The sequence below is a fragment of the Hippocampus guttulatus genome, chromosome 9 (genome assembly GCF_054856545.1).
Source record: "Hippocampus guttulatus isolate MCC_2025c chromosome 9, RoL_Hgut_1.0, whole genome shotgun sequence".
In the NCBI taxonomy this organism is placed as follows: domain Eukaryota; kingdom Metazoa; phylum Chordata; class Actinopteri; order Syngnathiformes; family Syngnathidae; genus Hippocampus; species Hippocampus guttulatus.
The window spans coordinates 18,610,013-18,634,373 of NC_141269.1; the positions used below are offsets into that span (position 1 = coordinate 18,610,013).

General features: G+C 41.8%; 1 protein-coding gene across 2 annotated transcripts in view; it reads right to left on the reverse strand.

Annotated features, from left to right (window-relative positions):
- Nucleotides 1-24,361, reverse strand: part of frmpd1a (FERM and PDZ domain containing 1a) — a 42,030-nt gene continuing 17,669 nt past the window's right edge. The window contains exons 4-17 of one of the 2 annotated variants that reach the window (XM_086120550.1): nucleotides 23,814-23,977; nucleotides 23,032-23,134; nucleotides 22,869-22,914; nucleotides 19,587-19,691; nucleotides 18,776-18,871; nucleotides 16,131-16,256; nucleotides 15,004-15,123; nucleotides 13,522-13,658; nucleotides 13,119-13,338; nucleotides 11,648-11,830; nucleotides 10,374-10,518; nucleotides 8,963-10,240; nucleotides 5,998-6,285; nucleotides 1-5,904 (exon numbers count right to left, since the gene is read on the reverse strand). In XM_086120550.1, the coding sequence (XP_085976676.1) occupies nucleotides 2,921-5,904; nucleotides 5,998-6,285; nucleotides 8,963-10,240; nucleotides 10,374-10,518; nucleotides 11,648-11,830; nucleotides 13,119-13,338; nucleotides 13,522-13,658; nucleotides 15,004-15,123; nucleotides 16,131-16,256; nucleotides 18,776-18,871; nucleotides 19,587-19,691; nucleotides 22,869-22,914; nucleotides 23,032-23,134; nucleotides 23,814-23,977 (5,995 nt within the window). In that variant the 3' untranslated portion in view covers nucleotides 1-2,920. Of the gene's footprint in view, nucleotides 6,286-8,962; nucleotides 10,241-10,373; nucleotides 10,519-11,647; nucleotides 11,831-13,118; nucleotides 13,339-13,521; nucleotides 13,659-15,003; nucleotides 15,124-16,130; nucleotides 16,257-18,775; nucleotides 18,872-19,586; nucleotides 19,692-22,868; nucleotides 22,915-23,031; nucleotides 23,135-23,813; nucleotides 23,978-24,361 lie in introns of both variants that reach the window. The other variant, XM_086120549.1, reaches the window with a different exon arrangement.

The window sequence follows — 24,361 nt, forward strand, 5'->3', positions numbered from 1 at the left end:
TTCCCTTTTGAGTAAAAATATTTATTTCTGTGTATCATTCAGAATGTATAAAATATACATGTTCTGGAAACTATAACTAACACTAAATCATTCAAAATAAATACATGTCCAGCTTCTTTCCTCTCAATTATTTTAAATTACATAAAACATTTTTGACTACAGATCACCATCATAATTCCTTCATCAACTTAGATGTCTACAAACTATGATGTTACCTTTTATTACAATGCAGGGATCTGCACCCAATGTATCAGAAAGTGCCGCACATATTTATTATTTCAGATTGCATTCAGATTGCTTACTATTGACTTGATTGCACATAAATAAATCACTAAATAAACGGAATACTGCACTTTAAACTGTCTGGTGGCTTGTTTTGAATCATCGTCACAAGCACACGCACACCCACACATGTAAAACACATCTGAATGTAATTTTAATAGTGCATGAGAGCAGTACAAAGCAGGGCAACAAGTCATCATTCAGCCATTCAGATACAATCCCTGATACAACAACGCAGAGTATGGCTTTAAATGCATGCTTCTGGAGCACATATGATGTGAGTGATAAAAATACATTTACTCTTATATGAAAGTAACAGTTCCAGTCAGACTATATTATATTCCAGAGAAATTCAGTGTTCAGGTACAACAGCCATACAGTAATATACAATTGAAGACTCGTGTTCCCAGTGCCTCTGCGGTCAAACATATTCTTTAGACATGGCCCAGTCGCACGTACAATCAACTTTGTGACAAATAAATAAGCTCATGTGTGCCCCCCCCCCCCAAAAGAAACAGTCCAATAGTGTGACTGGTGTTCTCTGAACCTCCTGAAAGCTTTGTTAATTAAGTATAGGAAAAGCACATGGCTGATACCCACTGTTTGTCTGCTCTGTTCAGGCTAACAAATGCGATCGATCATCAGTTGACGAGGTTTCCGAGAGTTTTTACATTCTAGGAAATTCATCCTAAAAATGCATTTGCATAGAGTTCATGTTAATGTTAAAATAAGCAAATAGATGTTCTTTCACCCCCTCCCTCCCCCCTCAAAAGTGCTGCCAATTCAAATACACAATTGGTTGACAAATATGACCACGCAATCAAGAACATTGTGTTCTACTGGAGGAAGCGAAAGCGAGAATTATTGAACCAATGATATCAGTCTTTCCAAAGTCATACCAAACAAAAGAATATTTTAAAGAAATGTACACACTCACCTTAACTGCAGGTTAATCATGAATGCAAACATTCTGCAAAATGGTTCATAAAATCACAAACAGCTATAGGCTTGAATCGTGTGAGTTCACGGAATCTCTCTCACTGTTTTTGGTTTTGTAAACCAGGGGTGCCCAAACTTTTTGGATCGAAGATCTACTTTTCGATCAACTAACCTCCCGGGATCTACCCTTAGCGGCACGCGCATGCGCACGCGCACACACGCACACACCTAGACACACACACGCGCGCGCATGCCATGATGAGAAACAGCCTGAAACGGAGGCATGCGACGTACTTTTGCAGCCTGTTAACTATCCTAGCTCACACGTACCGTTTTAAAGTGCTTCCCTGGGCCCTCCTAGATTCCTAATCTTTGCCCGTGCCCTCGTTGAATTGTACACGAAGTAAACTCTGAATGAGAATCATGACGATAAAAGATAGAGCGCAACAGCTCTTATCACAAGCTGCAATTGCAGACTGCTGAGGGCTAACAACTTCCGGTGACGTAATCACGCACCACCGTAAATTCAAGATTTACCTGCTTTATTTTATTTTTGAAATATTTATTTTGTAAAAATGAGACTGATAGGATGATTAGGGTGCAGTGTATATTAACACAAAAAATATATTACTAACATGTACAAAGACACACACATGGTTGTTTGTTTTTTTTCTCCTCGACACTCCTCGGATCTACTTGGGACCTGTCTTAGATCTACCGGTCGATCAGGATCGACCTAATGGGCACCCCTGTTGTAAACAATAACTTTCAAGGAATTTCTCACTGAAAGCCTTCATGGAAAAATACTGTATATACATTGCAGTACACAACGTTTAATAAATATTTTGACCCTAAGGTATAAAATGAGAAAATTGAACAAAGTGCGATGGTAAACTTAAAAACATCCAATCATGTGTAATTTTTAAATTTTGTGAAGCAGCATTTGTTTTATTCCATTGTCTAAATTTCTACAATATTTTTGGATCTCAGGGCAACAAAAGTGAAACGCGACCACTGCCGCAAGCCAAAACTCCTGAGAGTAAAGCTATGTATTACAATTACAACTATGTTCTTATACTTATCAGGGGTGTCAAACAAATTTTTGTCATGGTTTTGGTTTCCCTCGGCGGACCATTATGAGTGTGAATAAATGTAAAATTACCTCATATTCTTCCATATACACAGCAAACTGATGGATAACTAGTTTTAAAATTACAATCCAGGAAAACAACTTTGTTCAGCTACTTTTTAACTCATTTTAAAAGTGTGTTTGGTAACAAAAAATAAAAAACAACAACGCAATATTGTAACATTCTACTTGAAAACGATGACTCATTTTGCTAGGAAGAAACATGAAGTCGAGGCACGTGATTTGCCTTTGTGGACCACATAAAATGATTTGGCGGGCCGGATCTGGCCCCTGGGCCTTGAGTTTGACACGTGTGCTTTACATCCCTTGCTTACTCTATAAAACACTGTTGTAACGTACATCAAATGAATTATTTGATGGAAATAATACAGCATACATTCAAGTACAAATCTACACTGTAATGCAAGCAGAGTTTTTTAGGCAGGTTGCAGGAGGGGTACTGGCAGACTGTTGGGTCTGTGCATATCATACAGTCAGTAAACACATGCACATTTCTATTCCACCCATAAGCATGCCAGCTGAGCTTTTGCACCAGCAGTTGTTACTACCTCAAAGTGCAGTGAGAGTACGGAAAATTTGAGTCAGGCAGAAGACAGATGCAGTGAGGGCAGTGCACTGTTTAGCTAACAGTTTGGTGCTCAAGTCATGGCAGCTATGCTTTCTGCCGGCTCGCTCAGCTGCCAGACAGAAGTCCCTGAATGAGCGTGCCACATCTTGCAGACCGGCAACTGCTTCTGCATTCCTCCGCTGACACCTGTCACAACTCGAAAACCATATGCATGCTCCCGCCAACTCCACAAGAGTCCGGAAACTATCAGCCACAGAATTGAGCATTTTCTCTGGACTCTGGTCGATGGCCACCACCTTTTGGCAGCATGCTGTCAATCGCCTTGCCTCGGTTTGGAGTACTTGCTTGTTCTCTGTAAAGTGGGAAGCACACATTTCTCTTGGGTGGCAACCTCCTCGACCAACTCCAGAACGGTCAGCACTGCTATTTTCCAGGACAGAAAGGAGCTGGTCTACGTCCGCACGTAAAACTTTGAACCCAGTGGGCGGTTCTGGGTAACGTTGCTTTCTAAGGCGATTAATGGTGTCTTTTTGTGTTTGAGTGTGGAGATACTCTGCATCGGATAGTGGTGAGAGGAGGGGACTGAGCTCGGACGTTGGGTATGAGGGTTGAATGTGTGGATAGGGGGAAGAGTGTGTGGAAGAAGATGTAAGAAAGGATGATGTTTGAGGATCGTTCATAAGTGGAAGGGGTAATCTTGAATTTTGCGTTTCACCACTGCCCTGGCATGAGAACTCATAGACGGTCAAGTCCTCTTCAAAGCTGCCCTCTCTGTTGAAGCAGTTGGTGTAGACTGCTGGGCAACCACAAGCATCCATATTTAATCCCTCGACTACTGACTCACATCTAGATGTTAGCACAGAAGTGCACCCAAGCTCAGTTTTCAAGTTTAGAGTACTCCCTAACTCTGATGATATTTGGGGTGGATCTTCCCAGAAGGTAAACACATTACAGCCTGAAGAAAGTGGGTACGATGACTCCATTGTTTGTTCTGTTGGGCTACAAAGACCCATCAAGGGCCTGTCAGTGCTGGTCCGTTGTGCAATTTGTGACTGAGTATGAAAATGTAGACCAGGCCCATTTAGATTTTGTGTAGTCACCACCATCGGAGGAGGGCTGTGGGTTGACCGAGTACTTACTTTATAACCTGGAATGCTTTCACCGGGGTTGGTATCTTTCATCTTTGACTCTGGGGGTATGATTATAGGACCGGGAGTGTCCAGCGTAAGGCCTGTAGAATCTCTTCGGAGGCTACTGAGGATGGAAACTGGGGGCTCTGTTATTGGCCCCAGAGTGTTCTTGTCAGCTTCAGGGAGAAGTTTATGCTGTGGTTCAGGTTCAACCTGGACAGGTAAGGATGTACTTTCATGGTCTACTAACATTTTTGTAGGTGTTTCCTTAACCTCTGACACTAAACTAGAGTTAGAGGCTGAGGCTGTTTCAACAAAGAATTCACACTCTACCTCAGATCCGGTAACAGTTGTATCGGAATCATCTGACTCCACTACCTCTGTCTCTGAAGCTCTTGTCTCTGTCATTTCTGTGATTTCTGTGACATCATGATTGTTTTTTACAATGTGCGAGCTAGGAATGTTCGCCTTGCTGTCCCTTATAGGACTTTGGGCTTCATTCTCCCACCCGACTCGGTTAAGGGTCTCTTGGGAACGTGATAAATAAAGAGGCAACTTTTGAATCTTTCCTCGAAGTGTGGAGGCAGACAAACGGCCCATGATGCTAGGGGACCAGGACTGGAAGATGAAATGAGTTGGCAGAGGAGGCTCTTTGGCAAGCTCATGGGTCATGGCAGTGTTCGCTTGAAATGAGCTAGAATCAGCACTTGGAGAAGCACTTGTATGTATTGTTTCAGTCATACATAGAGCATTTAAAATCTCAGTTTTCAATCCATCCCCTGAAGTAAATGTAGGGGATGTAGGGGCACTTGTTGCAACTCCAAGCTTAGTTGTGATGGAGTTTATAGTGTGTGAGTATTCAGAATGAGGATTACTTTTTGTATGGGCTACAGTAGTTGAATTGTTGAGACATTTAATGGTCATCTCAGATTGATCCCTTCCTGTAGATGAATTGGCACCTGTGCTGCAAGTTAAATCTGTTGTCCAGTCATGTCTGTCAACATATTTTTCAATATAAGTATTTGTCAAGTCATCATCATCAAAAACATCAGAATTTATGCTGTCCGTAACCTCATCACTTGCAGTCGTAGCCAAAGTAATCACATCAGTAGGTTCATCTTCATTTTTCGTGATTTCTAAATGTAATTGTGAGTTGTTGCCTTGGTTTGGTTCCTCCTCAGAGTTGGATGAGGATATTTCGGTAGAGGTTCCTGTGCATTCTCTATGTAAGCTTTGGGATTTGTGACAAAGAGGCAATGGAGCCAGAGGGGATGATGGTGGAGGCGATGGGGGGCAAAATGATTCAAGTGTTGAGTCATCTTCAGGCATTTCATCTTCTGTGTGCGAATTGTGAACAGGGGCAATCTGGTGGACACCCTTGTTATTCAACTCTACCAGCCATGAAGTCAATGTGAGAGCTTTGCCCTCACCTTCGCTGCAGTTAATTGGTCCTTTTGAATTGTCTTGGTCCTCAGTAACCTTCACTGAGAACGTATCTGAATTGAATGGTCCATTCCCTGTCACACTTTGCTCCTGATCTTCCTCTTTTTTTCTCTCTTCCACCCTCTCCTGACCTCTTTCTATCTCTGGTCTTTCACCTCTACCCCCCTCCTCAGAACTCTCCCTGACATCTAGATCTACCCGACATCGCACAACAGTGATGGAAGGAGCTGCTATCCTAATGTGATCTGTGAGAGATTTAGATTCCATTGCATCAGGTTCCATCTCCATTTCATGTTTCCTGTTCCTGGTTCCTGTTGCCAAAGTGTCTGGAGTTTGCTCATTGGTTCCACTATTGGAGGGAATGGGTTTTGACTCAAGCTGTACTGGTTCCCCTTCAGAGTAAGTCAAAGAGAAGACAGTAGGACTTGGGTTATCGGTTTGTTCTGAAGGTTCAGGCTCAGAACTTAGTGTATGGGCATCACTACCTTTGGCCACAATGTTTTTCCTGAGCATGGAATGGACCCGGTCCTGCATCGATGGTGGTTTGGGTTCTGGATATGACACCCTGGAGGTATAATCTGTTTCCATGAAGGAACGACGCTTTCGGGATCTTTTTCTCAGCTCATCAAATGCTTTTTTGCCACATTCCTCCTTGTCCCGTTTTTGGAGTTGCTCTTCTGATTTTCTATCTTTCTTTGCATCTCCCACAGAGACTGCGATGTCACTAAGATTGAGGGAGTTGGCACCATCCATCTTCATCTCAGTATAATTATCTGTAACAAAAAAAGATGACAGGAAAACCTTTGTTAAAAGGACTATTTCATGCTACTTCAACAGTCAACTATAGGTACATATGCAATTATATCTTGCCTTTGGCACAATGGCAATCTGATTTCTTATTTTGGTGGGTATTTTTCTAACCTGAAAGTTCACTGAAATCCCGCCTCTCCCCGTGTGGCTGCTACGCTGAAGGTATGCTCCGAGATGGGTTAATACAGGAAAACACCACTTTGAGGTACGACTGTCTTCAGTGTGGAAAAACTGATCTACAAAATATTTGTTTTGCCTTTTTTTTTTTTTTTGATGCATACCATTGCTTTGTTGTGTCTTGGAAGTTCAATTGTAAATTTTTTATCTGAAAACAAAACAAAAACAAAACACTCTCCTCAAAGCATGTATGCTACACCCAACAAAAGTATGTGTGTGTGCGCACGCGAGAATCAGCATGCTTGTGGGGATATATATATGTGTATGTTGGTGGGGGGGGGGGGGGGGGGAGTTTCCACTTTCTATGTTGTAATTTTGAATTGCACAGAACTTAGAGTTGGATTTTTCTGTATGAAAAGTGCTACATAAAGAATTATTGATTGATTGATTGAATTGATTAATATGTGGGAGGAAGAAAAACATACACAAGCATGGTAGAAAGTGCAAAGTCTGCATATAGTAGTCCAATCCAGTTTAAACCCCAACTCTCTGACTGTGATTTTGCATCAAATATTTATGCGAATATTTATAACAAGAGTTAGAATTGGAATAGCTAGCACAGTCACAAATGGTTCTGGGAGTTTGGGTTTGAATTACACTTCCGGCCTTTGCATATTCACCCCATGCTTGCATGGAGTTTCTCTGAGTGCTCTGTGTTCCTTCCACATTCCAAAAAACATGCATGTTAGGTTAATTATTCACTCTAAATTGTCCATAGCTGTGAATGTGGGTGTGAATGATCTTTATATGCCCTGAAATTAAGTGGCAATCAGTAGAGGGTGTATCCCACCTCTCAGCAGCTGTTATACACTCCAAGCACACGTGCATTCCTATATAAGACATGTTATAGGATGAGCAGCCCAAAGGTCTAGTGGTTAGCGCGTCGACCTCACAGTGCAGATAAGATAACCTTTATTTGTCCCACTGGGGAAATTTGCAGTCTACAGCAGCAAAAGAGGTACCGGGTTCAATTCCAGCTCCTGTGTGGAGTTTGCATGTTCTTCCCGGGCCTGGGTGGGTTTTCTCCGGGTACCGTATTTTCACGACCATTCGGCGCACCGTGTTGTTGGATGCAGTCTCAGTAAGGGGTGCTATTTCTGTATATCGGGTTGAGTGAACGCTGGCGCGTTTTGGCTGCCGCTGCTCAACCCATATTGTTTTGTGTTTTTTGTTATTGTAAAGTGCCCTTGGGTGTCTTGAAAGGCGCTTATAAATAAAATGTATTATTATTATTATTATTATTTGACACATACACAAAACACACTGTATTATTGGGCGCAGCCAGGCATGGTAAAACATACGCCAGTTTAAACATACGGCATGCATGCACACACGCTAAAAACACGTTTTTAAAAAGGCAACGGAAGCAAAACTGAGTTCGGTTGTACTTTATTTCGCCATTTTACAATGTACTCACGCGACTGGTACCTGCTAGGGGCGTGCCTTTAGCATCCTCTTACACGCTCACCCTTCACTCATTGGCGACTGGTACCTGCTAGGGGCGTGCCTTTAGCGTCCTCTTACACGCCCACCCTTCACTCATTGGCGACTGGTACCTGCGAGGGGCGTGCCTTTAGCGTCCTCTTACACGCCCACCCTTCACTCATTGGCGACTGGTACCGGCTAGGGACGTGTCTTTAGCGTCCTCTTACACGCCCACCCTTCACTCATTGGCGGACTTCCGCATGCCTGTCGTCACTCACTCCGCCTTTTCTCTATATAAACAGCGTGTCGGCCAGAGGTGCTCTCAGTCAGGCTTTGAAACTCGGCGCATACACTAGACGCTCCGCATTATAAGGCGTCCTGTCCATTTTGGAGAAAATTTTAGACTTTTAATGGCGCCTTATAGTCGTGAAAATACGGTACTCCGGTTTCCTCCCATATATCCAAAACATGCATGGCAGGCTGATTGAACACTCCAAATTGTCCCTAGGTGTGAGCGTGAACGCAGGTGGTTGTTTGTCTCTGTGTGCCCTGCAATTGTCTGTCAACTGGTTCAGGGTGTCCCCCGCCGACTGCCGTAAGACAGCTGGGATTGGCTCCAGCACTCTCCGCGACCCTTGTGAGGATAAGCGAATCGCAAAATGGATGGATGGATGGCTTTCGGATGGCCAGAATTGAAAGTGATGAAATATATTTAAAAAAAAAAAAAAAAAAAAAACCTTTTGTTTTTGCAGCAATTAATTTGACTGCTTGAATCACACATCAACTATGGTTCCTTTTATGAATTCTGTCTCAACATTAAGTCTCACTTGAAATGTTATAAAAATGTTCACATTTTTAGTAAAAGGGGCATTTATGTCTATCGTACATAACAAACCTACTGTGGCAGTTAGGTCAACCCTGTAAACCTGAAAATATTCATCTGTATGTGATTTCAATTGAATTGAATCCATAAGTAAGCGATTCTGGACACACAATCAAAAGTCACTCACAGATACCTGATTATGAAAAAAGTATCACCTTTGAGCTCCATGCCTGAAACTGTGTCATCAGGTGACGTGAAACCATCTCTGGCATCAAAGAACTCCTCATCAGAGCTGCTGTCTCCAAAGCCAGGTGGTGGCTGTAGGATGGGAGCTGACTGCAGTTCATGAGCTTGATGGCTTTCTACCTCCGTCCTCTTCCCATCTCCTCTCCGTGTTTCTTTCTCAGGCCGGGAAAGGCTGCGAGCACTGTCAGGTGTGATGTTGGGGCAGAGTTTGTAGTAGCAGCTGGCATCTCTTTGGTCAAAGTTGAACACAAAGTCTGAGTGGGAAGAGGCTGAGGACAATGATGGGGACTGTGGGTGTCCCCTAATACTGCTCTTCCTGCTCGTTTGTGTTACTTCACATATTCGTCTATCCTCCTTGTTGTCATTCAGCTTATTTCTCCTTTTCCTTAAGTCTTTTTCTTCATCCTCATCATCATTATCATCGCTGGCCTCCGGAGGGCTCGGGAGGAGGTCCACAAGACGAGAGAGCTCAGCGAAGCATATGTCGTCTTCAGTGTAACAGCTGGCGGACTGATTGCTAAGGTCAATGTCAAGAGCGGTGGGGGCAGCTTCCAAGTGTTGGGGATCAACTATGTCAGCGGGCCTTCTGTTGCCCCCTTCATCGCTATTGTAAGATGTGACGTGAAGGAGAGGATGGGAATGAGCAGGTGGAGGAACAAGTAAGTTGGCCTCCGAGTGGTTGTGAGCGTAGGGGTGAATTTCAAGGGTTGAATAGATTTGAGCATGATTTTGTGCTGAAACAATTGGATGCATGGAGGAAGAGGAGCATGAAATCAAGTCATCTTCCTCCAGGAGGTCCAGGGAGTCACCGGAAGGGCTGGTAACAATCCGAGAGTCGGTATGACATGAATCTGATGAAAGCTGCTCTTCGCCTGCTCCACTTTCCAACTTGGTTTCCTGCATCTCATTTTCAAGTTTCATAAAATCCTTGTCTGGATGGCCAATACTTTGGGCTTCTTTGTCCTTAAGCCGTTTGTCCTCATTCTCACACTCAAGTCGATGACTTTCTTTTTCTGTGTTAGCAGCACTCTCTTCTTTTTGCCTCTTGTCAGATGATTTGTTATTCCTACATTCACTGTCATACTTGTTTTTCCTGGCGCGCCCTTCTCGTCTTTTCCTTGCCTCTGGGTCTGAAGAGGAGCCAACACGTCGGCGGCGTTTGGCATTGAAAGACGGATGGGTGGCAGACGACTCCATGTCTAAGTCAGATGAGTGGTCAGAGTCGCTCCCACAACGTGAAACATAACCTGTTGACCCAAATGCAAAATTGCGCTCAACATCTGAATGCATCCAATCCTCTGTTTTAATTGCTTCTATGAGCCTAATGCGACGTCTGGAATTGTACACTCTTTGATTTGTTTACATGAGCTGCCCGCGTACCTTCTTCAGCGGACACTCTGTGCTTTTTTGGGATGTCCATCCAGGGAAAGATGTTGATATTGGGGTCAACAAATACTCGACAGTATCCCGCGATTAGGCATGACATATCCTTCGCTGCAACTGTCTCCAGTAGTAGTGCTATAGGCTGAGGATGAGAGAAAGCAGTAATAATGGGACAAAGAAGGAGGGGGTTTAAAATATAAGAACACATACTGCAATGTCAGAAAAGATTTAATGGTCAATCACAATGAAAATAACTGTATACATAAATTAATGTGCAATGCAATCAGTTTCGTCTGAGCTGCTGCAGATAACATGACACGAGTTATTCAACAAATGAATGCAATGAATATAATTTAGAATACAGAATTTTATCTTCATTTTGAACTTGAAGAATTGAATCACAATAAAATTAAACGCGACAGAATCTGAGGCAATTATTAGTTAAGAGCACAACACCGATCGCGGCGCTGTCGCTAAGCATGACTATTGTGCACAAAATGGAAAAGAAAAGCATGAAACTTTAAGGGTTTGCTCTTTATGGCCGAAGCTTTCATTTCAGATGCTAAGGCGTTCTGAGGTTGACCTCTGGGGTCAACTGGAGGTCACTGACCTCCAGCATATGAAATTTCTATGCATGAAATATGAAACATCAGCTCCTTCTTCCACTTCATGTCTTCTACAGGTGTTCCTTGTTGTGCCGTCAGAATGTTTTGTTTTAGTACCTTGCTTTCTTTCATCTTTGTTGGTTCACTGTTTGTGTCACATTGGTTTTGTATTTGTAGTATAATCCAGAAAAATGCATCTGTCCGACAACAGGGTGTCCTCAGTTTACTGCAGTTCCGACATCATGATGTTTTGAAATGGCATAAGAATGCATGCTCCGTTTGCATTTTAATTACGTTTTTCACCATTTGATTGTTTTGTATTCATGACCTCTTTTGTCTGTTTTCCAGAGATATTTACCATAGTTATGACTTGGGTCTCGTCACCAGTGAAGGAACGGAACTCCAATGTATTTTGACCGTCTGTATTTTGTTCTGCTACCGGTGTGTCAAAAATGACTGCTGTGAAATAGGTTCTTAGAACAACAAAGGTTTGGTGGCCTCAGACTTTTGCACAGTACTGGATATTGATTGATTCACTGTATATTGATTGATACTGTACACACAAAAAAAGAGTGTTCTTTTTTTATTTTAACTAGGTAAATGTATGCAGACACATATTTACACACAGTACACCCAATGCATGTGAGTTAATCCGCCGGGTCTTACCATAACATCCTGCAGGTATATTTTAACCAAGCTGACCTTGTCGGACTCAGGAACGAGCTCGAGGCGTGTGATGTTGTTAAATTCTGTGAGGGTGGACAGGATGCTAAGTTTGTGGTTGATCACCTGACTCACTCCATAACGGGCACCCACCAACAGTGTCACTGTGGACTCTCTGTCCTGCAGCTGAAGAGAGGGAGTGGGGGCTTGTGAGCCACATTGATGTTTTGAAATGCACATACCCGTGTTGTACATCACTCATTAGGTTCAAGGCCAGGGTAAACTGGAGGCTATCCGAGAATGTGACTTTGTGTAAGGTATACCTCAGGAGTCCCCAACCCCAGGGTCATTTGGTACCGGGCCGCACAAAAAGAATAAATAACTTACATTACATCTTTAATCTACGGTGGCGCGTGACCTGCATCACCGGAAGTTGTTAGCACTCAGCAGTCTGCAATTGCAGCTTGTGATCGGAGCTGTTGCGCTGTATCTTTTATCGTTATCATTATTCTAATTCAGAGTTAGTTTCGTGTACAACTCACCGAGGGCACGGGCAAAGAATAGGAATCTATTTTATATCTACGCACTTTAAAACGGTACGCGTGAGCTACGATAGTTAACAGGTTGCAAAACTGCGTCGCATGCCTCAGTGTTAGGCTGTTGCTCATCATGGCGTGCGTGTGTATGTGCGTGCGTGCGCATGCGTGGTAACGGGTCGATCGTGGGAGGTCGGTTGATCGAAAAGTCGATCTTCGGTCCAAAAAGTTTGGGCACCCCTGGTCTACAGTATGTCACTCTTGACGTAGGTCAGGGCGCACCTCTCGGTCACGTGATAGGTTACCACTAAGATGAAACCCAGGAGCGAGCAAAATGAGTAAAAAACAAACGTCTTTGGAACGTTTCTTTCTGAAAAGACCAAGCCAGGAGACAGAAGAGGACCCTACGACTTTTAAGAAAAAGAGGCTACATTTAATAGACAGTGTCAGGAGTCCTACTTAAAATACTGATTTATGTCAATGGGAGATTCCCACACACCAAGCCCACTCGGCCACGGTGAGTCGTATTTTTCATGCACTTTGTATTTGTGGTATATCTTATTTTGGAGACACGTTTAAAACATTACCATAGCGACCAGAGAGTGATGCGGCCAGATAGGAGCTTCCTCGTGTCATGATTCGTTTTTATTATTACGTTTAGAAAACACCACAGTATTCATGCAGGTTATATCGTATTATTTTGTTGTATTTATCCGCCACACCTTTAAGGCCAGTCCCTGAAAATATTGTATGACATTAAATCGGTCCGTGGGGCAAAAAAGGTTGGGGACTGCTGGTACACCCTACACCCCTTGCCAGCCAGGGAACCTAGTAATTATAATAATAAGCGCCAACCGCGAGGTTACTGTGCTACAAACAATACAAATATTGATATACAGTATACATGAGTAAGATTAAAAAAAAAGGGGAATTCTTACCATCATAGTTGCGCTAAAAGATTTCCCACCATAAGACTTGAGCTCACTCAGCTCTTCCAGGTAATTTATGCGTGCTTGGTTGACTGTCAGGCCCCTCTGTTTGGAATCATATTGGGATTGGCTCTTCTTCAGCTGGAAGCTAATGGCCTTCATCAAATCTTTTTCTCGCATGTTTCTCAGCAACGTGGATGAAACAAAGTTGTCGATGCCCCACGTCTTACTGGAGCAAACACATCAACACACGACTTGACCGGTCAAGAGAATCGAAGGTGCAGAAATACTCCAGAGATATTTTAACATAAAAAATTTAACTCCACTGGTTGAAGTTTACAATGTTGAGAATACATTGCATGCATTGCAATGTTGTCTTTATAAAATGAATACAGAATGTGTGTATCGTTACGTGACTATCTTCAGGCTCGTCTTCGGGGACAGTCCACAGCTTGCCAGCCTCTCCTGGATGTGCAGGGCGGCAAGTCGCAGCGCGGTGTTACACCTCATTTCCACAGCAAAACGCTCTTGCAGGACATCATTCACTCCCTTCGGCAAACATCAACACACCAGTCAACCTCATATTTTCTGATTTACACCCATTTGCTTTTATCCTAAACGGGATGGATTATTGCCAGCCTCTACTGTCTAGTTGAAGAAAGCTACCAAACGTTGTTGCTTGTACAGTACAGCAACAGCCTGCTCACATTGGTCTCCCACAAATTATATTTATATTTATTGATTTTTTAATCAGTGAATGGCTGCGGCCCATTATATTTTCCTAAAAGGCTCTTTTCAAGTCTATGACTCAGACCTTATGAATGCTGGAACTCTGACAGGATTTGTTTTTTCAATGTGCTTAAAAATGAAACCAAATCTAAGAGCATATTTCCCCATCCTTTTTAACAGGCGACAAACCTGTTGCCTACCTGTTTTAGTATCTACAAAAGTAAGAAACCAACCCTGTATCACATTACACTGCAAAAAAAAAAAAAATAACACGACAAGAACAACAAAACCCCCCAAACAAACAGGGTAATCCAGTCTGGAGAAAATGCAGCCATGAAAATTCGCCACAAGTACAGTTGGATGACGTGCTAAGCAATACACCACCATGCTGCTGAAAGTAGTTGTACGTCATTCCATGTTTGTTTGTTTTTTTTATCAAAACTTCTATATGGTGAAATCACATCTTAAAGTCCTCATTCTCACTTTTGAATAAGTTTGTTTGCACTTTACAGACTCTCACAACCAGCTCCAACATACTGTGTGCACCTTATTTTCCGGAGTCGTAGTTTTTTTTTCATAGTTTGGCCAGGGTTGCGACATACTCTGGAGCGACTTGTGTGAAATTATTTACACATTATTATATCATTTCACATAACTTGTTAGCGTGTTCTTTGTGCTATAGTTATCTGAATAACTCTTGATATGTTACATGAACATACCAGTCACGTTCTCAATTCGTTGTTTATGTGTCACACGTATTCAGTCTGTTTTATTTTTATCGCAAATTGCCTTTCAAGATGACATGTATGTTCTTGTTGTTGGATTTTATCAAATAAACTTTTCCCCCCAAAATGCGAATAATGCTCCAGTGCGACTTATATATGTTTTATTCTTCTTTATATGCATTTTATGGCTGGTGCGACCTATACTCCGGAGCGATTTATAATCCGGAAAATACGGTACAGTTAGTTGTGTATGACTCTATGATGGTTGGCAGGGTCAGGGTCAAGTAACTGCTGCATGTCTGTGAAGTAATATTTGGCAATGTACAGTTAATTTGATGGAAAAGAATGACTAGTAAAATTAGGTACTGTATATCAAAAATGTCAGTTTTAGCATTTTACTAAAGATGCTACCCATAGAGATTCCTGCTTCTACAGTATACCTGCAGGTAAAGGTACTCAAAGGCAGTCTGATCGTCTTGTAGCAGAGTCTCAGGTAGTTTTGGAATGAAGCAAACACGGAATAGACATCTGAAGTCACGGGACTCCTTCTTCTGGACCACCTGAACTCAAACCAAAAGGTGCATGTATTATATGTATTTTCTCGGTTGCTTTGGTTCATTTCTAAGATTTGCAAAAAAGTCAGTGCATTTTTCCAAACAATTCACACAAATAGCAAAATACCATGGTTCCCCTGCAAAAGCAATTTTCTTACCAAATATCCTTCGTAAGCTACCCCACACTCAATATTTGTGTTACTGAACATATCGTTGCCATCAGAACAAGTGTTCGTGTCATTGTCAGTATGACAGTGCGCTCGTCTGGAGGGATGTTTTGATGTAACGTTTTGCTGACAAATTCATGACTTTTCACTGAAAGTCACACATTCGGGGTGTGTGGAAGATTGATTGCAAGAGACATTCACTTTTACTGTTTCCACTGTAAGTTGTTGACAAACCATCTCATTGTCATACAGAAAGGAACAAGAACAGCACTGCAGAGCAGAAATAGTGGAAAGTGAACATGGGGCAATCTATTTTGGGAAAATTGAACATGGAACACTGTAGAAATTCCTACTTCTTACTAATTTTGGGCCACCAATTCCCATTCACATCACAACAATTATCTTCACTTGCTATGAGCTATTTCGGAAAACTGGATGATCATCGATTGAGCTAATTCTTCACTTATTTCTATGCATTAGAAAAAGTCCAAATTCACCTGGGGGGAAAAAGGGCTCAGGGAAATGTATCGAAACACTCCTGACATGTTATGATAACTTTTTGTGGGGTATGAGACAATTCAACAGAGACCCACAATAATAAAATTTTAGTCAACCAGAGCCAAAGCATTTGCAACTTGTTCAAATAAATGAGATTTTTTTTTTCCCAAAGTGACACAATTATTTCAACATGGAACAAGTAGTTTATACTTGGTGGATGTAATATACCAAAAGCAACTGGGGAAAAACTGTAATTCACAGCACAGAGGTCATAGAAACATTGCTTGTACGTAGACGAATTTCAAAACATCCAATTGGGGAAGCGGGTCAAAAGTGTTGTCGGGATACCTGTTGGATCTTCTCATCATCATGTAGTAGAAGTAGTTTCGTGACACTGTATAGTTGCTCGAGCACCAGGGAGAAATGTTCAATATTTCTCAGAGAAAGTTTTTCCTTGAGTGTCATCACAATGTCCTGGCGCAAAGAAAATAATCATAGTCATTAAAAAAAAGTAATAATAAAAGACAAGAAACAGTTTGATTCACATTTTTTTTCAATAACAAACTTGGATTTTAGATAAATAAAGCTCAACCTTGGGGTGCCAAGAGCGCAACACTAATGTCATAATATTTAGTGACAATTTAGACAAGTATTGTCAACACAATTGGCCTTAGCCGTCAGGCAAGGCCCGAATAACTGAGGGCTCCAAAGTTTCATTATCCTCACTGAGTACAATGTGATGTGATGTGATGTGTGCCAAAAATATAATAATCTGCATTGTGACGTCGATCGGAACGCTAGCCAAAGAAGAAGCAACCTGAAGCTGCTGCGATTGCCAAACTAAAAAATGAAGGACCAACTGGTTTAGTATTTATATCGTGCAGCACACATTCACAACAATGGAAATGATAATGAAAGTGACAAGGACTTGTTGTTTATTCAGTCGGATATTGTCTCTCTATCCGGGCCCACGCAAAATGAATATCCAATTTTACAGAGCGTCAAAGCAGTCCTTCATTTGTAGTGTGTTATTTACACATGAAATTCATACTGTAATTTCGGGAATAAAAGACACTACTTTTTGTCCTATGCTTTTGAACCATGTAGCTCAGATGTGTCAGACATACGGCCCACGGGCCGGAACCCACCCCCAAGGAGGTTCGATCTGGCCTGCAGGATATTTTAAAAGTGAAAAAATTGATTAAAGACAGAATGAATATTTTTAATAAAATCCAATCATGGATCTCCACTTGGGTGCACACTGTTTTGATCAGAATAGAAGACAACATTGTTTTGATCAGAGAAGAAAACAGCGGTCTCAGTCTGTCACTGAGACAGACCCAACACAGCCGACGGTATCAATGCGCCAATGCTTCTTTATACCGAAACAAAGGAAAGGCATGATATTTTGGTTATTTATAGCAGGGTATGGTATAATGTTAATGGTCCGGCCCACTTGACATCTACCGAGTCCGTATGTGGCCTACAATGTGAAATGAGTTTGACATCCCTGGTTGTAGCTCTAAATGTGACAGAGTTAATTTATGGATTTTTACAAACAAGCTAGATACTGCCAAGACATTCACTGAGAGTCTCGTCACATTTGACCAATGAAATTCGCTTGAACGCAACCCAGTGGACCAATGAAAATGTCAAAGGTTGCTCTCATACATAATCTTCATATCAGTCAGCCTTGTACAGCGTGCTCAAAACAAGCTACAAGCAGTTAAAAAAATTAGTTATCCCGTTGCAGGCGAGCTCTGGTCAGAGGCTGCCATTTTCAAGTGTGTAAACGACGACATTAATAAACATTTACATCAAGACAGAGCATGTGCACAAGTGTGCATTTGCACGCTCGTAACGCCCGCTGTAATTGAGACGTCATTATTATCATATCATCCACAGTCAGGGTTTCATGAAATATGATGTGCATATTATAACGACATGCACCATTTTGCATACCTTGCTTGAAGGTCTATTCATTCAAATCATATGTGAAAATCTCTGTTATGTTTCTGATTGGTTCCGTTTGGTTTTGTTCCCTCATGTGCCCTTTTTGTCGCCACCTGTTCTCGTTATCAGTGTCCCTTGTGTTTAACCAATCAGCTCCTTCAACCCTTTGTGTCTTGTCCAGGTGTTTCAGGTAGTCTCGTTACTTTGCTTGTATTTAGTTCCCTGAGTTCTGTCAGTCTGGGTTGGGTCATTGTGAGTTGTGAGTGTCTGTGTGCTCTGCTCCTGTCACGTTTTGTTTTCTATCACAGGTTTCTTTTGTGACTTTGGCTCTTGTGATTTCCAGGACTTTGAGCACTTGTAAGTAATTTTCCAGAGTACTCCTGTTGGTATTTTTGTTAAATACATCTTGGTCAGTTCACCCTGCTTCCTCCATCTTGCCTGCTTTTTGGGGTCCTCCACCACCACGTTTGTGACAATCTCAATGACACAAGACTCTCTTCATTTTTCACAATTCCAAATGTTGCTTTTCACCTAGTTTTGTTGTATTATGAATGTATTGGGCAAGATAAGCATTTTATTTCATGAAACCATGACTGTGGATGGTATTTTAAACGATGACTTCCTATGTTGTTTGCTGGCTATGATGTGAGAGTACCAAAGATTTAGATTTGACATTGACTGTAAGAATCAAACCTTTCCTTAAGACAGGGTTGGAGAACTGCGGTTCCTCGAGAGACATATCCTGCCTGTTTGAGATCCCGCCCGACTCTAACACACCTGATTCAATTGTTCCTGATCGTTTTACGCCTCTACAGAGCTTGCTGATGAGCTGATCATTTGAATCAGGTGTGTATTTCACAATCTTCAAAACATTTTAAATGGCGTCATATGGTCAAAAATGGCATAAAAATGTGAGTTTTGTTGTTTTATCTATTGGATTAAAATGACATGTGGTTACATTACAAAATCCCAATTTTTGCTAAAACGGGACAGTGTAGTCTGTCCGTATGTAATAATATGAATGTAAATCTATCTTGTACCTTGACTGTCGTGCTGGGTTCAAATTTAAAGGCCTTGGTCTGCCCATTCTCCAGATACACCTTCAGGACATTAGGCAGGAATAGCAGCGAATTGCCCTATAATCCATACAAAAGTAGATGTCAAGGAGACGTACTGTATTACATTATACCCGTCTTTCTATACTAAAACAATGACTGTATTTGTGTAGCACTTCTAAAAAAACGCATGTTGCAAAGTGCTCCCTAACATGGGTCTTCACGCCCTGCACGTTATTCACAGTGATTATTCGAAGATGAGGCCACAATATCGACTTGCATTTTCTCTGAAATTAGTAAGTGGGCACTTCAGTCTCAGTGGTATTTTCCATCCAGCCAATTTCACATCCGGTAACAGAGCCAGGCGTGTGTGATTTAAAAAAAAAAAGCGATCACTTGTCTTGAGTTGTATAAAGATACCATACACAACCGAGTTTACGTCCAAGCAAATATTCACACACAAACAAGAACAATTTATAGGACTTTTTGAACGACTTACTACTTTCACTCTGACATAAATATGTTGATCTGAAATGCAATGCTGCTGCTAGGAATAGATCCAATGGATGGCCGGGGGTGGGGGGTCTGACCACCAACTGTGAAATTTGTCAGCCAGATGTTTCAGTATACTCTGAAATTGCCCATATATCTTTGCTCCTAAAACAAACATTTCACATGACCAGACCTCAGCAACCCGTGCTATGCAGATTTGTAAAAAATACTACGCTATCTGAAAACACGCATTCACAGAGAGTGAGCCCATAAGTAGTGTCATTGGAATTGTGTTCACACTAACCTGAGAGTGACCATTGACCTCCACCTCCTCAGCAAAGTGAACTTTTACAGGATTGGACTTGAGCTTGGCCCTCTTCTCAGCCGTGATAAATGATGACTTAGGACCCTGAAAGATATACAAGGCACTAAAACGTTTGCAGAATATTTTCCTAGTTTAATCAGCACTTAATATAATGCAAGTCGGCGGCACGCAGGCTATGTACTTTGAGTGACAAGATAAAATTTAGAGGCAAGCCATTTTCCCCAATGTGGGCATTCAGCACTGCCGGTGAAGCAATAGGCAGTGTTATTATGCTACGCGCATATACAGTAGTGCCATGGTGAAGCCACATGATTGATATCGCTCCAGCCTTTCATTTTCAATGGTGTCTGCCCTCATTTGGGTCACAAGTGTGCTGGACCCTACCCCAGCTGGAGCAAGGCGGGGTACAACCAGGATTGGTCACCAATCAATCACAGGGCATATATGGATAAACAAACATTCATACTCACATTTATAACTACGCACAATGACCTTAATTAACATGCATGTTTCCGGAATGTGGGAGAAGGAGCCAGAGTGTCGAAAACAAACGTGAGGTTGGTGAGGCCGAAGCTGTCACGTTTCGGTTTTGCGGTCTGGCCAGCAGGTGGCATGAGCGGACTTTCTGGCACACCTGCTGCCAATCTGTAATCATTAGACTCAGCATTTAAGGACTCCTCCGCCATTCACCTGTTGTGGGAGTATTGTCTATGGCATTGCTGTTTTCGCTGTTCTTTGACTTATTGGCTTTTGACCTCGTCGTGATTTCGCGTTATAGTTCTCGGTACCCATTTTTGAGTAAGTACTGTTTTTTTTTTTGGTGATTTGGCTTTTGTGCGTGTATTGGTGATACATTATTTTTCGTTCGTATTTTGCGGTCTTTATTTTTTTCTTCCTTGCTCTTTTGTGCAAGCGCTTTTTGTTACTCGTTTGGATTTGCCTCCTGGTCCTTATTGTGGACCAGCGCTTTATGTTCTCGCCTTATTTCGGTGCGATTGAGACATTAAACTGTCTTTTTTCCTACGGAGACCTTGTTTTTGTCTACGCTTTTTGGATCCCCTAAACTCGGTTTATCCGAGACATAACAGAAGCCATGATTTGAATCCCACACCTCAGAACAGGAGCAGATGTGCCAATGAGGATATCTCCGTACCACCTCGTGTGGCACTTTAAATATGAGCAATAATTCAGAATTAGTTTGATGATCTTCAATTAATTCATATTAAATGCTTTTAATTCAGAAGCACGGTAATATTACGAATGCATAGATATACTACCGGTATATAGAAGCTGAGAGTCATGAATCAAGTTGAGGTTCAGCCACATTTATTTAGCGATCCCCTTCACATGAGTGAAATCATAAATTTGCTCCTCAGATACGGATTGGATTGCAAAGCTTGGACACTTGCCCACCAACACACACACATACAACCAACATACATACAAGGTGGCCATGTGCTGCCATGTTAGGACCTTGGTGACAGGAGAGCTGTGCAGTATAATACTCAACCCCAAGCATTGGTGTGGCGGTGATTTATAGATTTGCTCGTAATAAGAACATCCATCTGAACGGTGTACATTGCATCCACACCAGATGCAGGGACACACACATTCAGTATACAAGGTGTGTCAGAAAATTCAGGGACTTGTGTGCGCCACAAAAGATATATTGTGTTCTAACCCAAACTACAAACTACCAAAGGTGGGCATTCCATCTGTACGGACAGTCGGTCACGGACGGATGCCTGTTTTGCCGACCAATGTGCCGAATGATGGGAAACTGACGGACTAAGCATCGACGGAAGTGGGTTTATTTCCGTCACCGGAATTAATCCTTAACCATTTGAGGACAGACAGACGTTCACAGTCTGCCACTGACGGACACCCGTTTCGTTGAAAAAAGACGGAAACACGTGCCACGTGTATTGCGTGTTTTATCATGAGGGTGAACATACACCAGAGCGAACAGGATTGACAATGGGCTCATCTCATTCCTTTACTTCCATGTTCCTAGGTCCTTATTCAATCTGTTTACATGCTATCACTTCTCACCAGGAATTCCCTTCAGGAGGGAGGAGGTAGAAATGTTTTAGGGTTATGAGACAAAGGCTCCTCGATGTCATCATTTGATGGAGAAATCTTCTGAAGATGACATCACTGACATGTCATAAATGCACTGTCTGTGTGTCAGCATTGGTACTATCGCCGCAAATGTCCACTTTATGATGTTATGTTTCAAGTGGGATTCAATTAAAGTTAAAGCATCAAAACAGTTGCGCCTCACAACTTTGCATATGTGTTGGCGCTCGTATTCCCTTCGATTTGCTGCCATGACAACAGAAATCTATCTACAATCTCTGAGTCTAATATTTTATGCATGTGTATTTACATTTAAACCTTTATGGTTTTCTGTTCAATCTTGGTGAAATTATTCATTGTGAGAATCATTTTTAAAACGATTACTTGCAATTTGGGTCACGTATGCCAGATATATATATCATTTCCCCCGACCTGGCTCTGTGTGATTTCTTTTTTTCTCCTATTTCCCAAGATCACGGGACTTATAAAGAGGACCTATTTTGAAGAAGTGGACAACATTCAGATGTTCGAAATGATAGTGCTGGGGACGAACCCAGAAGAATCTTTTAATGCGTGCATGAGTGTCTGGCAGAGAAGGCTGGGAAAGTTTATTTGACCTCAGCGGGATGACATTGAAGGGGGAAAACATACTTTTAAATTTGGATGATGAAAAATAACAGAAATATAGTTTTTGTCACAGCAGTCCTGGAACCTTTGTGACAAAGCTCAGATACTACACTATGTTGATCAATCACTTGTCAAGCAATGTGGACATTTGTCCAAATGAAATCTGTTTTGCAAATTCACGTAACACAATTTAATACACACTCCAATACATTGCTAAACCCCAGAAGAAATATGCTGATAAATCTTCATAGAATCAACCCAGTTGGAACTCACACACAATCATCAGGGAATCATAAGGAAAAAACATATCTTGTGTGCATCAATGATCACAAAAAGTCGACTAAAACTAAATAAGGTTTTAATAATGCAATTTCTACATTAACCTGATGCTGTATCATTGTCTTGTGCAACTGATGATCCTCTCCTTAGTATTTTGCTATAAAAATCGAGTTCAAATGAAGAACCAGTTTCACACGGCATAGGTTGTTATACAACAATTCAACTTCAATCAGACTCTGCTTGTGTGTATGATTTTGGTGAGATAGTGTGACTTACCTGCATTGTTCTGAGTATAGTCACAGACAATGACTCTTGACACTCTCTATAAAGAAAAAAAAATGGAGAGGAGCTGGTAAAGTTGATTTAATAAAGATATACAGCCTACCTGTGCATGCATTGTGTGGGGTGGTTAAATGAAGTTGCCGGTGTAAGTGTAGACCTGATAATTTCAGCAGCTTGCTCAGGGGTCAGGTCATCGACAGCAACATTATTGATCTTCACAAGCTGGTCGCCAGGGAAGAGCCTGCCATCTGCAGGACCACCTGGATACATAAAATGTCCTTGTACTGGGTGACGGGTCTGACTACAGATGCCAAAATCATCAAGTTATTTGGATGTGCAAAGACGTGGCCAAGGCCAGGCTTTGCCAAGAAGACGAGGCAAATGATCTTCCTCAGAGGAAAGGAAATTCGGATGATCAGGAGCAAGCCAGGAGCCAAAAGTGTGAAATGTAGGCCTGTTTAACTGATTACAAAGCTGCTCCACTCTCTGGAAGCCATGACCTATTCTGTGGTATTAATGGCAACAGGTCAATTGTAACTACTTGTCATTGAATGAAGGAACATTTTCCTATTCTGCTGGTCTCTGTGTGCCACTTGCATAAATCGATGAACAAAGATGTTTTGTTCATGAATAGATAATAGTTTTCTGGTCAATTCATTGAAATTGCTTAATTTCCTACACAGCGCCCCTGTTGATCTCGGGCGCCACTGAATACCTGGATTAGAGAACATTTTGAATACAATTCAATTTGGGCACTAAATTATTGTACTTTAAGAAATCGTTGATGTAGGTCGTACAGTTATTCCACCATGGAAAATAATGGTTCAAATGGAACAAAAGCCCAACAGGAACATGTCGTGACCATTATGGGTGGAGGAACACGATTGTATCCATCAACAAAGAGCAAAGGCGATTCACATTTGACGTTTCTTGTCATACCTTGGGTGACCTCTTGTACCAAGATAGGCGGCTGGGAAGAAAGAGTGAGGCCATGAGATGTGAGCTTTGGGTCCTTTTGGATCAAAACATTCAAGCGGAAGGGATAGTTCCTCCTCTCTGTGCTAAAGGACTCTGCCGATCTCCCATCTATTGCAACTCTGTCTCTGCAAGTGGTCAGAAAAGAACACATTGTTAATTTGCAGCTGGTTGTCCTTTTTTGTGCCGAGTGGTCAAGCTGTTAAATTGCACATGAGGTCAAAATGAGGTCCCTCACAGCTATTCATATGATGCATGTACAAATACGTTTTATGGCTAAATTCATATGTTGCACCTTTTAATCAGGTGCATTTTGTCTTCTGGAAATAATGGTAATCGTAGCACAAGTCAGTGTAACGCCATCGTGTAGCCTCTGCCTGCAACCCGCAGAATAGCTTGCTGTTTGATATGGATCACGAGTCTCTCACGACACATGGAGCTAATATGTAGCTCCCCATTATTTGTAATACCAAACGTACTGGTTTTGGAACATGCTTCAGATAACAAATTAG